The sequence below is a fragment of the Hipposideros armiger genome, unplaced genomic scaffold (assembly GCF_001890085.2).
Source record: "Hipposideros armiger isolate ML-2016 unplaced genomic scaffold, ASM189008v1 scaffold_9, whole genome shotgun sequence".
NCBI lineage: Eukaryota > Metazoa > Chordata > Mammalia > Chiroptera > Hipposideridae > Hipposideros > Hipposideros armiger.
In genome coordinates, this window is record NW_017731359.1 from 4,798,071 (window position 1) to 4,811,501 (window position 13,431).

Here is a 13,431-nt window from a genome sequence, read left to right on the forward strand (position 1 = left end):
ATGCAGCCCACAGGCCTCGAGGGGCCCCGTGTGCTCTGCCGCCGTAGGCCTCTGTTTCGCCTACTGCTTCTGCTGCCGCTGCTGCCATGGCCAGTAACCCGCGCTCAGACCACGTCGGATGATCCCAGCGCCCTGACAGTGCTGGAAACCACCAGTGCCCCGACCACGCCGGGCATCCCTAGTGCTCCAATCACGCCAGGCACATCCAGTGCCCTAAGTCTGCCGGAGCGGGTCCAAGCCCTGATGCGGAACTTCCCACTTGTGGATGGGTGCGTAGGTTCAGCGTGGGAGTCAGCTGGGGGCATTGAGCTCACCCCTTAGAGAGGGTCCAGAGCATGCAGGGCTAGTCAGGAGGCTCCCTCACACTACCCCAGATACCCTCTCTCCACTATCAACATGGGCCCCCTTACCCCCATTACCCTGTTCCTGGTGAAACACCCGCCCCAAGCCCCCCACACCCCCATCCCCAAGGTGATTGTCAGGAAGTCTCCATATTGTCTGTGTGAGGTGAGGAGGTGGGGGTGGGACAGGCCCAGGCATGTTGACATGTCCTGTCTGAACTTGAGGTTGTGTCCCTACTCTAACCTTGTCTTGATTCCCTCAGCCACAACCACCTGCCCCAGCTCCTAAGACATCTGTTCAAGAACAGGCTGCAAGATGTTAACCTGCGCAACTTCAGTCGTGGCCAGACCAGCCTGAACAAGCTTAGGGATGGCTTTGTGGGTGCCCAGGTACCACATGGACATACAGGGTGCCACAGCATGGCTGCTGGGAAATGTGGGCGCCACAAAAACCTGGGTAGGCAGTCCCCTGGGTGACTAAGTATCAATGGACATGGAATCTGTCATCATGTGGTTGCTGTGGAGTGTGGGGCTGTTGGAGGCCAAGACAGGCCAACCACATGGGTGCCTAGGTTCTGTGGAGACACACAGAAAGTGACCACAAAAATCCCTGGTGAGTGTGGGAGGTGCGGCAACCACAAAGGACATGGTTGGGGCATTCACATAGCACATGGACGAACAGCAGGCAATGATGATGTGTCATGAGTCCACAGTTTGGCTGCTGGCAATAGTCATCATGGGGTCATGCAATGCCTCACTTGGGCCATTGACCCAAATGAGTACCTTGGGGGCTGAGGATGAGTAGCAGGCCAAGGGCTTTGGATGCCACTCTGATCTCATTCTGGACCCCTGGGTCTACTCCTAGTTCTGGTCAGCCTACACCCCATGCCATACCCAGGACCAGGATGCCGTGCGCCTGACACTGGAACAGATTGACCTCATTCGTCGCATGTGTGCCTCCTACTCTGAACTGGAACTTGTGACCTCAGCCAAAGGTGGGCTGGAAAATGGAGGAAGAGTCAGGGGCTCACTCTGGTGGTTCTGGCCATGGCCCTGATCACTTGATTATCCACCCTCTTCTAGGTCTGAACAGCACTCAAAAGCTGGCCTGCCTCATTGGCGTGGAAGGTGGTCACTCACTAGATAGTAGCCTCTCTGTGCTGCGCAGTTTCTACGTCCTGGGAGTACGCTACCTGACACTCACCTTCACCTGCAGCACGCCCTGGTGAGCATAGTGCCTGACCAGGGTAGAATGGTACATGGCATGGTGGGAAAACTGCCAGAGAACTGAGGACAGAGGGGTCCACAGAGGGAGGCTGGACTGCCAGCAGGTCCTCACACTCCCAGAAAGCAGCTGGCCTAGGTCCTTACCTCTTCTGGGGGTGGGATAGATGGACAAATAGAGGGACTTCAGAGCCCCTGGGCTTCGATGGTCAAGGTATAGCCCACTAGACTGCCCTCCCCTGACTGTACTGCAGGGCAGAGAGTTCCACCAAGTATGAAGACCACTTCTACACCAACGTCAGCGGGTTGACAAGCTTTGGTGAGGTGAGGACTCCTGTTTCCTACCCTAACCCACCCATTCCCTACAGATATGTGCACATGCATGTGTCCCTGACAACCTCCTCTCCCCTCCCCCCAAAAAATAAATGTCCCTGTAGAAGGTGGTAGAGGAAATGAACCGCCTGGGCATGATGGTGGACTTGTCCCATGCATCGGACACCTTGGTGCAGCAAGCCCTGAAGGTGTCGAGGGCTCCTGTGATCTTCTCCCACTCAGCTGCCAGGGCTGTGTGCGACAATTTGCTGAATGTTCCCGATGACATCCTGCAACTTCTGGTAAGCTGCCACCCGAGCCCTCAAACCCAGGGCTAAGCTTGCTTCATACAAATATTCTTGACCTTGAACAAAGCTACCAGTCCAGGCCTCACTTCCCTTGGACCCAAGGCTGATTAACCCTCCTCCATCTCTGAAACTCAAGGAACCCACAAACCCAGAGAGGTGAAGCATCTTCCAACCCCTGGAGCCAGGACTGAGCACTGTTCTACCAGGGTCCATCCCCAGGGCACGGGTGGCAGGCCATCAGTTCAGAAGGGCCAAGCTGAGTATCCATTTGTTTATCCCTATAGAAGAAGAATGGTGGCATTGTGATGGTGACGCTGTCCATGGGGGTGCTGCAGTGCAACCTGTTTGCTAATGTGTCCACCGTGGCAGGTGAGCCGCACTTCAATTCCTTGTGCAGTTCTAGCTTGGGCCAGTGGCTGCCAGGGCCCTCAGGACATCTCCAGCAGTCTAACACACCTGTTGGGCAATGGGCAGACCTCCCAACAATGCAGGGGAGTAGACACAGCTCTTCACTGCCACCCATCTGGGTCCACAGTCAATGCTGATGGGTTTGAGGAGGAAACTGCCTCTGCCTCTGAGTTTCACTTTTACTCCCACGTCTCTGGACAGGACAGGCAGAGCCCCGACCAGGCTGTGAAGGAACTTAGAGGCAGGGTGGTTCCTGGGCAGAAAAAAGTCCAAAGGGTCTTTGGTCCGAGGTCCATCCTGTGCTCCGAGGTCCATCCTGTGTCCAGTGTCCAGCCTATAGCCACTTCAGAACTCCCAGCTGGCCAGGAGCTCTGTGGAGTCAGCTGCCATGGCCTGGAGTGCGGTGGGCAGAGGAATTGGCCAGGGCTGAGTTTCCCCAGACCAAGGTAGTTCCAGGGTCTAACTCCAGCCCAGTACTGCCCACCACTAACCTCCATCCTCTAGATCATTTTGACCACATCAGGGCAGTCATTGGATCTGAGTTCATCGGAATTGGCGGAAATTATGATGGGTCTGGCCGGTAAGTGTTCCCTGGGGTTTTTCTTGGGCTGGGGTACAGCAGGGAGTTCTAATTCCCCATCCCATGATCCTCCCATCCTTCAAACCTCAACCACAGAGTTTTGTCTTCCAGCCCACCTGACATCTCCCCACTTCCAGGGCCTATTTCCTTGGCTCTCCCTGATCCTTTTGTGGCCCACTGGACCCACTGCCACTCCAAGTCATCACCCTCATTAAATACTCCCCTCCCCCCAGGCAGAGCTCATCTGCCCAGCCTAAGCTCCACTCCCAGCTCAGCAGATGTGTCGTGGGCTGATCATCTGCTTGGTGGGTAGATGCTGGAGAAACCCAGTCTTCAAGGAGCTTCCACAGTTGCATTCAGTAGCCTGAAGAACATGGCCTTCAATTTCCCATTTGTGATTGGGGCTAATGGGACAGTAGCCTTAGATTAGGATCAGTGCCGAGGTCCCACAGCTGGCTGGCTGGTGGCTACACAGGTTCCCTCAGGAGCTGGAGGATGTATCCACATACCCAGTACTGATAGAAGAGTTGTTGAGGCGTGGTTGGAATGAGGAAGAGCTTCAGGGTGTCCTTCGTGGAAATCTGCTGCGGGTCTTCAGACAAGTGGAGCAGGTATTATGCTGGGCTGGGCAAAAGGATGGCTCAGTGGTTTGAGCAGGTGAGGGGTCACTGGGGGAGCCACTGACTGTTCACTCCCACCCCCAGGTAAGAGATGAAAACAGTGGTCATAGCCCTGCGGAGGATGAATTTCCAGACAGGCAGGTGGGCAGGTCCTGCCACTCCCACCTTGTGTCACAGCCTCAGAATGAACACCTGGCCACACACCTGGAGGTGACCAAACGGCCAACCAATGATGTTCTCCAGAGTTCCTCAAAAGCACCCCCATACCTTGTTCTAGGCCTCGTGGCTATTGCTACCTCCTCAGTCCTCATCCTATGGCTCTAATGACCTGGCAGTTCCCCAGGATCACCTTAATAAAGTCTCATAAAGTCCTCCTAGTTATCCAGGTATAGCATATGCTAAGAATAAATATTTTGGGCATAGAACTAGGTTTGACTGTCCTTTTTTCACATGGGAGTGGGGGTTGGGACCCAGTAGGCTCTTGGGTAGTAAGGAATCTTGTGGTCTAGCTCGAGCAGCTCAAGGTGAGTGGTTCCCATTGGCCTCTGGCTTTGTCTCATCTCAGGAAGTCAGAGACATATTCTCTATTAAAGAGAATATTCTCTGTACTATATTCTCTATTAAATTCTCTATATGCTCTTTAAAAACTTGAGCCCACAAACACAAAAGAATGGATTTCAGAGTTGACCCCATCATGGAGTTAGACAGTGGGTGTGTTCCCAATCTCTCTCTGGTTGGTTTAAATTTATTTTTTCAAGAAGCTGATACCATTTATAGAATAAACAGTAACTTGTTTGGTAATATCAAGGGAAAGTTTGTAAAGATTTTAGATTTTTCAGATAAGGTCTTCTGATATTTTTTTGTTAAACTGATTGTTTAATAATAGAAGGGGGAAATCAAATCTTAAAAAGAAAAAAAAACTTTAAAAAAAGGAAACTAGTGCCAACCGCTTGGCTTACTGCAGACCCTCCATCTTTGGCCACTTTCCTCTCCCAATCTACAAGAGTGGGCCAGAGCCAAATGTAAGTTCCTTCCATAGGAACTGGAAATTGGGAGAAAGAGAGACTACAGTGCCACCTATGTTGTAAATCGTGTCCATATATGTGTGGGTCTATTTTTGAATTCTGTTCCATTTATTTGGGCTAACATGTTTATTGTACTAACAATACCACAATGTCTTAATTACAACACTTTAAAACGTCTTGATATCTAGTAGAGTGAGTCTTCCCACTGTAAGAGTATTGTATCAGTCAGTGTTTGATCAGATAAGTAGATCCATTAGGAATGATATAAAATGATAAATTTATTATAGGGATTAGACCTTATGCATATGTAGGAACCAATGGTAAAATCTATGCAAGGCTGTTTGTTACCTGTGCATCTGGGGTTGGGTCTTAAGTTTGTACAGGTAAACTGGGCCAGAAGTTAGGAAGGAGAGCTGGATGTGAGATGGAGAACAAGGATGAACCCATAAGGACCAACTGGGACAATTGGATATCCATTTGGGAAAAACAAAAACAAAAATGAAAGAGTAGGTGGGTCCTAGACTAATCGGGGGGGATCACTTTGTAAATTATAGAAATGGCTAACCACTATGCTGTATACCTAAAACTAATATAAAGTAATATTGAATATCAGCTGTAATTTAAAAATTTAAAAATTTTACCCCTAAGTCACACCACACAGAAAACAACATAGAAAATTAAATTAAATTGAATATGTTGTTGATCCAAATGCAAAAGGCAAAAGAATAAAACTCCTGGGAGGTAGCATAGGAAAATATATTTGTGATCTCAGCATAGGGACACTGGACATAAAAAGCATTAACACAGGAAATTATTGATAAGTTGGATTACATTGAAATTAATAACTTAAGCTTATCATAAAATACCGCTAAGAAGAGTGAAAAAGCAAGCCACAGAGTGGGAAAAACTTTTAACATGTATTATTGACAAAGGACATGTATCCAGAGACAGACAACCTAATACAAAAGTGGACAAGACATTTGAATAGAAACTTTCCGAAAAATGATATCCAGATGGCCAACAAGAACATGAAAACGCAGGGCCGGCCGAGTGGCATGTTGGTTAAGAGTTGGCTTGGGATGCCAGCTCTGAGCAGCAGGGTCCCGTTTTGGATACCACATTAGGGCCAGTGACGCTGCGCCCTCTACAACTAAGATGGTGAACAACAGCCTGACCTGGGGCTGGGCTGCTGTGAGTCGCCGGCGATGGCATAGGCTGCAGTGGGCTGCCGTGAGCTATGTGAGTGGCTGGCAGCCAGCGTGAGTGGCTGGTAGCTGGTGTGAGCTACCAGAAGCCGCTGTGAGCGGCCGACCAACGACCGGCGACCGATTGCCTCACTCGGGAAGAGCACAATGATCATACCAACATGGGCCAGTGAAGCGACGTCCTCCACAACTAGACTGAAGAATAAAACAGCAATTTGTCTACCTGTCTGATCCCCTTCCCCGGTTCCCCAACGCTGTTACCCTCCCCCCAATTCCCCAATAAAATCTTTAAAAAAAAAAAAGGATGCATGCTCAGGTTGTGCCTTTATATAAGAAAACAAGAAAGTGATTATCATCAAACTCAGGTTGGTTTAGGGTGGCAGTTGGTTCAGGCATGAAGGGACTTTTGGGGTCCTGGAAATGTCAATACCTTCACTTGGGTGGTGGTTATTTAGATGTTTACTTTATGATAATATATCAAGCTGTCAAATAGTTTGAATAACCTCCTGCCCCCACCATCCTCACGCTCCCCACTACCCAGTTCTGTTCTCCCAGCAACCACTTTAAACACTTTTAACTGTTAGCATTTACTGGCATTTTCCTCTATATTTCTAAATAATATATATAACTGCCAGCTCTTTAGTCATAAATTTTAGATATTATTTACAGACTCAGAAATTTGAAAATTTAGGCTTTCTAGCTTACTCTCTTCTGCTTCTACCATCCTCTAAATATTAGAATTATTTGGTTAATTATATAATGGGTTTTTTTTGTTTTTAAACAGTTTTATTGAGATATAATTCATATACCATACAATTCACCCATTCAAACTGTACAGTTCAATGGTTATTGTATAGTACATTTTTAAAATTGTGGTAAAAATATATAAAATAAATTTTCCATTTTAACCATTTTTAAGTGTACAAATCAGTGGCATTAATTTCATTCACAAATGTGCAAACATCTCCACCATTTCCAAAATTTTTTGTTATACCAATCAAAAACTCTGTAATCATTAAGCTATAACTCCCCATTTTCCCTTGCTTTAGCCCCCTGTAGCCTGTATTCTATTTTTAAATTCTGTGAATTTGTCTATTCTAGATAACTTATAGAAGGAGAATTATACAACATTTGTCGTTTTGCATCCAGCTTATTGTATTTAATGTAATGTCTCCAAGATTCACCCATGTTGTAGCATATATCAGACTTCATTCCTTTTTATGGCTGAATAATATTCCCTTGTCCGTATAGATCACAGTTTGTTATCCATTCATGGGTTGATGGAGACTTAGGTTGTTTCCACCTTTTGTCTATGCAGTGAACATTGGCAAACAGGTATCTATTTGAGCCCCTGCTTTCAATTCCTTTGGGTTTATGCCTAGGATAGAATTGCTGGATCATATGGTAATTCTAAGTTTAGCTTTTTGCAAAACCACCAAACTGTTTTCATTAGCAGCTGCACCATTTTACATCCCCACCACAGCAATGTACAAAGGTTTCAATTCTCCACATCCTCCCCAGCACTTATTTTCTATTTTTTTTAGTGATAGCTAACCTAAAGGATGTGAAATAGTATCTCACCCACCAATCTCACACTGTGGTTTTGATTTGCATTTATCTTATGACTAATGATGTGGAGCATCTTTTACTGTGCTTATTGGCTATTTATTTGTATATCCATAAGTTCTAAGTCAGTGTCCTTTTTCAGTTCTCTGAAGCCATTTTCAAACTGACTTGGGAGGTCATCCTGTTCTCCCCAGAAAGCCTCTTTATGTGAGTAATAAACATTTCTGTATCCTCTTGGGGTATATGTAGCCTTATTAATCTTGATGTATGAACCAAATTTCGGGAAGGGTGGGTCTATCTCACCTCTACAGAGTGATCTCAATGCTTTGTCAGGATAAGCATTATTTCATCTAGAGCTAATTTAACCTGACTACTAAGGCAATGCCCTCCTGAGGAGTCTAGCTAATGTCCCATATGTTAAAAGATCTTTCATTCTAGCTGGCAGGAACACAAACCACATGAGCTCCAAGAATTATTCAGCCCACTTCTTTCCAGTGGTTCTTTCTCTGATCTTGTATAGCTTCCTCGTATGTGTGTACACATCAGTTCTCTGGCTTACTCATAGGGACCCTCTACACATCTCCAAGCTTCTCTCTTTGTGAAGCTTTCTCTTCTATGGTATTCTGCCCTGTAAATTCTAGCTGCTTTGGTCTTCCCAAATGATGATTTTTCTTTTTCTCCTCAACTCAGCAACACCATTGGTTCTGAGTTGAAGTTCCCCATCCCTCCTACTCCCACACTGTGACTTGGAAAATATCTATAGGGAATAGGCTGGTACAATCATAGGGCTCACATCATTTATTTCTCTTTTGTCTGGGATCACAGTCCTGCACCATACATTGTCTAATGTCTGAAAATCATTGTTTTATACAGTTGGTCAACAGTTCTACTTAATTTACACAGAAAAGTAAATTTGACATCATGATTGAAAGCAGAAGTTGTGTTGAGGTATTATTCCTCACAACCAGTAATCAATTTTTGTAAGTGTTGCAAGTATACTTGACAAAAATATGGAATTTTCCAATTGTTGGATATAGAACTATATATGTGTACATGTCCATTAGGTCAAGTTCATTAATTGTGTTAAAATCTATTATATCCTTCTGTTTTTTTCCTTGACCTGTTTGTAACCATGACAGTTGTTTTGAAATCTTCTACTGTTATGGTGTATTTATCAGTTTCTCCCTATAGTTTTAGCAATTTCTTTTTTATTGAAATGAAATTCATGTACCATAAAACTGACCATTTTAAAGTGAATAATTCAACGGCATTTAGTACATTCACAGTGTTGTGCAACCACCACCTCTATCTAGTTCCAAAACATATTAATCACCCTAAAAGGAAACTCTATAACCATTAAGTGATTGCTCCCCATCCCTTTGTTCCCCCTAACCACTGTTTTCTATCCCTGTGGATTTACCTATTCTGGATATTTCTTACAAATAGTATCATACAATATGCAACCTTTTGTGTCTGGCTTCTTACATTTAGCATAACATTTCAAGGTTCATTCAAGTCGTACTTCTTCTCCATTTTTATTTTACTCTTTTTTTCTGGGGCTCCTGTTGTGCAGATATTAGAATTTCTATTTTTATCCTCTGTATCTCTTTTCTGTTTTCTTTCTTTGTTTTCTCTTTCTTTTTTTTTGGAAGGATTACTTAATTTGGTCTTTCTAACTTACTAATTCATTCTCAATTACAACTTTCTGCTATTAGACCACATATTATGTTCTTTGTTTCAAACATTATTACAGTCATTTTAATACCTGGTCCCATATTTCTTTCATACTTCTATCCAGAGATGGGTCCTATGCCTTCCCACCCCCTCTTGAATCTAGACTTTGCAACTGCTTGACCAGTCAAATTTCCAGGCCTAGGCCTAGAGAAACTGTCAGCTTCTACTACCTGCTTGTTGGGCTGTTTACCTATGGACTAGAGCCACTATACCATGAGGAAGCCATGCAGCGCATGGACAGGTCCACATGCAGAGGGCGCAGTGCTCTGGTCCACAGCTCCAGAGCTCGTTGCTTACAGCCAGTAACAACTTGCTAGTCATGTGAGTGAGTCATCTTGGAAGTCCTCCAGCCCCAACTGATGCCATGTGGAGTAGAGATGAGCTTTATTCAACTTGCAGATTTGTGAGCAAATAAATGTTTTTGTTGATTGTTGTTTTAAGCCACTGTTTTGAGGTAATTTGTTATGTAGCAATAGATCACTGAAACAATTATATTTTTCATACCTTATGTTTCTGCTGATCTTCTTTTATATTTTCTTGTTTCATATTGCTAATATTCTCCCTTATCTTTTGTAATATGTTTATTAGGCTAATTTTGAATTTTGTTTTTGTTTTTGTTTGTTTGTTTGTTTGTTTGTTTTGCTGAGCCATCCTGCCACCTGTTGGCAGCTCAGCTCGGGCCAGGACTCGAACCGCTGTTGCTCAGAGCTCACACTCTTGAGAGAGCTCTTAACCAACTTAGCCACTTGGCCGGCCCTTAATTTTGAATTTTTTATCAATGTGCTCTAATAATTTTCCTGATAGATGTTTTCTTTTGAAATGTCTGTACTCCTCGAATGTCTTTTTGCCTATGAGGATATTTTTGCCTGTGAGTACCCTGATGGTGCGAACTACTTGGTCAATGAATGGTATAGGGAAGTTGTATCCTAGCTACAGAGTCCCTCAGAGTCTAAGGTTGTCAGTTGGACTGTAGTGGCCTATCTCCCCCACACAGCACCTGACCCCACCCCTGAGGAAAGAGGCCACATGTGGCAGCAGGGTGGGAGCAGTGTGAACACTGCCGAGAACATGTGTCTGACCAAATTGCAAACCCCAGACACTCATGTCCAGTTAAAGGCTTGTACTGCACCCTAGTGTGCATCCTGGGGTCAGGGACCAAGGATACCAAGGTGACAAGACCAAAAGGGTCTTGCCCTTGTAAAGTCCACAATCTAGTGGGCACAAAAAAAATTAGTAAAAGATCCCCACCAACGCAGTTCTCCCTGCAGTGGATACTATAAAGGGAAAGTGCCCCAGGGGAACCCACTCCAGGGGAGGGTAAGATGGGATGACAGGCTGTGTGTCAGAGAAGTCTTCTGGGGAAGGGCTGGTGCTCCAGGCTGAGACTTTCTCCATACTGAGGAGATTGGTAAGTAAGGGTGGGGGCAGAAGGTCAAAAGGCATTCTGTCAGAGTGAATAGCAGGTGATTTGCAGAAATCTCCCTGAGTTTGAGGAAGTGAAAGAGGCCAGAAGGGCTGAGGCTGGGAGGAGGATGGGGACAGGTGCAGCTGGAGAGGTTGGAGGGGCCAGATGGAGCAGGGCCTTGTGGGCCAAAAGAAGAGCTTGGGCTTTCTCTTCAAAAGAGGTGGCCCCAGGGCCGGTCGAGTGGCTCAGTTGGTTGAGAGCTCGCTCGAGTGTGAGCGCTGAGCAACACGGTCGCCGGTTCGATTCCCGGCCCGAGCTGAGCTGCCACTGAGCTGCCAATGGGTGGCAGGATGGCTCAGCTAAAAAAAAAAAAAAAGAGGTGGCCCTACCATGAGCAGGGGGAGAGAGCAGGAAGGTCCATTTGGAAAGCTGCTATTACGGGCAGCTGAAGGTGGTGTCAAGGACAGGAGGTCAAGTGGACAGGACTTGGCTGGGATGTCTGTGGTGCAGGGGCCAGAATGCTGGTCAGCTCAGAGGTCCTCCTGCAAGGTCCAGTGACTCTGATTCCTGATTCCACCCCAGAGCTGGAGGCTGGGAGAAGGTACAGTCTGGGTTATTTGGGAAGGTACCACTGATTCTGATGTTCTAAAGTCCTGTGAGCCATAAAAAGGAGGAAAATGGAGATAGCCGAGTAAATGGGCTCTTGGGTTTTCTGATAGAGAAACAAACAGCTGAAAAAACAGCCTAGAAAGATTAAGATGTTAAAGTAAAGCCAACTGGATAAGTTGTCTGAAGCAGTAGAATAGAAAGTGAGAGAAATGTTAAGAGCAAACAAGTAAACGATTTGGGTAAAGGAACCCCAGGAGGTGAGACAGTAAAAGATAACATTAAGAAGAAAGAAGCTGGTGAAAGGATCCGGTGTAACATACCAAAGGGGCAACGAGGGCGGGGCGAGACGGGCATGTGTCCTTCCCACCTAGGAGGCAGCAGCCTTTGGGGAAGGAGCCGGAATCCCCAGAGCCTCCAAGGAGAGCGACTGCAGCAACGGGAGAGGGGAAAGGAGGGACCTTCACAGGGATTGGATTTACAGGAACGCAGGATAGAGGTGGGAGACACAGATGATGGAAACGAGAGGGTACCAAGGAATAAAGAGAGGCCCTGGGCAGGACAGGGAGGGCCTCTGCGGTCCTGGCCCGACTCTGCTGACCCTTCTCCGTCCCAAATGTCGCATTTACTAGACAGAGCCCAGAGCCAGTGCACCCCACGCCCAACCTCACAGAGTCCTCAGGCAGCCCCAAGAACTGGAAGCTCATTTCCTCATTATTCAATGAGGCACATCTGGGGCAGAGAGGGTGGCCCCTCACCCAAAGTCACACAGGTATCGGGCCCTCCCCAGGGCTTGGAGCCGCTAGTAGTACTCCCTCCGGAGGGGCTTCATAACTCCGGAGCCCCCTCGGGGAGGAGCCGGCCCGAGTCCCTCCTGCTCCCCGCCTCCGAGGGGCGGCCCGGGGGACGGACGGAGGAAGTGAGCGCAGCGGGGAAGAATGCGAACGGGCGGGGCGCGCCGGCCTGGGACAGCGGAGACAGCCGGGCCGGTGGCTGGGGCAGCGGTGCGCGCGATGCCTCACTTCACCGTGGTGCCGGTGGACGGACCGCGGCGCGGCGACTATGACAACCTCGAGGGACTCAGTTGGGTGGACTACGGAGAGCGCGCCGAGCGGGAAGACTCAGACGGTGAGGGCGCGCCCGGAGGGTGTCTTGGCGGGGACTGGGGAGCCGGCCACGCGGGGCCCACGCTCACAGACACCTGGCCCGTGCGTACACACGTCGATGCGGGCCCAACATAACTTAGCCTGAGCCGCCGCCACCACTCCCTCGCTCCGCGTGCGCAGACACGATTTTCCGCGGCCCCCGGCGCCCGCAGTCGGGCCGCCCTCCTAGCCCCAGCTCCTCCCTTACGGGCCACGGGCGGGGGCTGCAGACGTGGCCGACGAAGGAGGCCAGGCCGTGGGGCCGCCCGACGTGTGAATAGCAGCGGGCCCCCATTTCTGGCCCTTCCCAGCTGGGTACACAGTCGCAGCACGGGCCCCCAGGCCCTTCACCTTCTGTGAACCGCCTCCAGCCTCTAATCGTCTGGCCGACCCATTTGCGCCTCTGCCCCTGAGAATTCCCTCCCCTCCCCCATCTTTGTGCCTCCCTGCACTCGGACTGGCAGGAGAGTAGGGTGTGCCTGCCTGAGGGGGTCTATGGGTAACTGCCTATGAGTTCACTTGTGTTGATCTCTGCCGAGATCTGTAGGTACCACTGGCATCTGGGGAGCACTCACATGGAACCAGGCTTGTAAGAGCTTTAGGTTAATGAACTTGCTTAATCCTCCCAATTTCCCTTATGAGATAGGTCCTGTTACACTTAGGAAAGAGTGAACTGATACACGGAGCAGTTATATAACTTGCCCCAGGGGATTCAAACCTAGGGTTGGAGACCCCAGTACCCTAACTCTTAGCCTAGGTGTTAGAACTGGGCCTAGAGGCAAACCCCTCTTCCCTTCTCTCAGGTGCCTGCTTCTTCCCACACCCCTTTCTCTATCTCCTACCCCAGGAGCCCCCCAGGTGGCTGTCCTGGCCAGGGCCCACTCTTGGAGTGTGAACACTGCTGAGAACATGCGTCTGTATGTGTAGCAGCATATGCATGTGTAATTGTGCT

At 48.0% G+C, this 13,431-nt stretch overlaps 2 protein-coding genes across 4 annotated transcripts in view; both read left to right on the top strand.

Moving 5' to 3' along the window:
* DPEP3 (dipeptidase 3) lies at positions 1 to 4,117 on the top strand. Its single transcript, XM_019653491.1, has 10 exons — positions 1 to 269; positions 605 to 731; positions 1,207 to 1,336; positions 1,425 to 1,566; positions 1,820 to 1,889; positions 2,003 to 2,179; positions 2,470 to 2,554; positions 3,098 to 3,173; positions 3,649 to 3,784; positions 3,878 to 4,117. Exons 1-10 carry the CDS (start codon positions 1 to 3, stop codon positions 4,115 to 4,117), a joined length of 1,452 nt encoding a protein of 483 aa, XP_019509036.1.
* An 8,104-nt stretch (positions 4,118 to 12,221) lies between these two features.
* SLC12A4 (solute carrier family 12 member 4) overlaps positions 12,222 to 13,431 on the top strand; it is a 22,087-nt gene continuing 20,877 nt past the window's right edge. Inside the window, exon 1 of one of the 3 annotated variants that reach the window (XR_002125416.1) lies at positions 12,222 to 12,462. Coding sequence is in view for 2 of the 3 variants with exons in the window: in XM_019655209.1 (XP_019510754.1) it covers positions 12,273 to 12,462 (190 nt within the window). In the remaining variant the exon portion in view is untranslated. The remainder of the gene's footprint in view (positions 12,463 to 13,431) is intronic. The other 2 variants (XM_019655209.1, XM_019655216.1) reach the window with 2 other exon arrangements.

Coding starts and splice junctions, on each gene's coding strand:
- DPEP3 (XM_019653491.1), top strand. CDS start 1: ATGCAGCCCACAGGCCTCGAGGGGCCCCGTGTGCTCTGCCGCCGTAGG. Junction 1,337..1,424: donor ACTTGTGACCTCAGCCAAAG/GTGGGCTGGAAA, acceptor ACCCTCTTCTAG/GTCTGAACAGCACTCAAAAG. Junction 3,174..3,648: donor AATTATGATGGGTCTGGCCG/GTAAGTGTTCCC, acceptor GTGGCTACACAG/GTTCCCTCAGGAGCTGGAGG.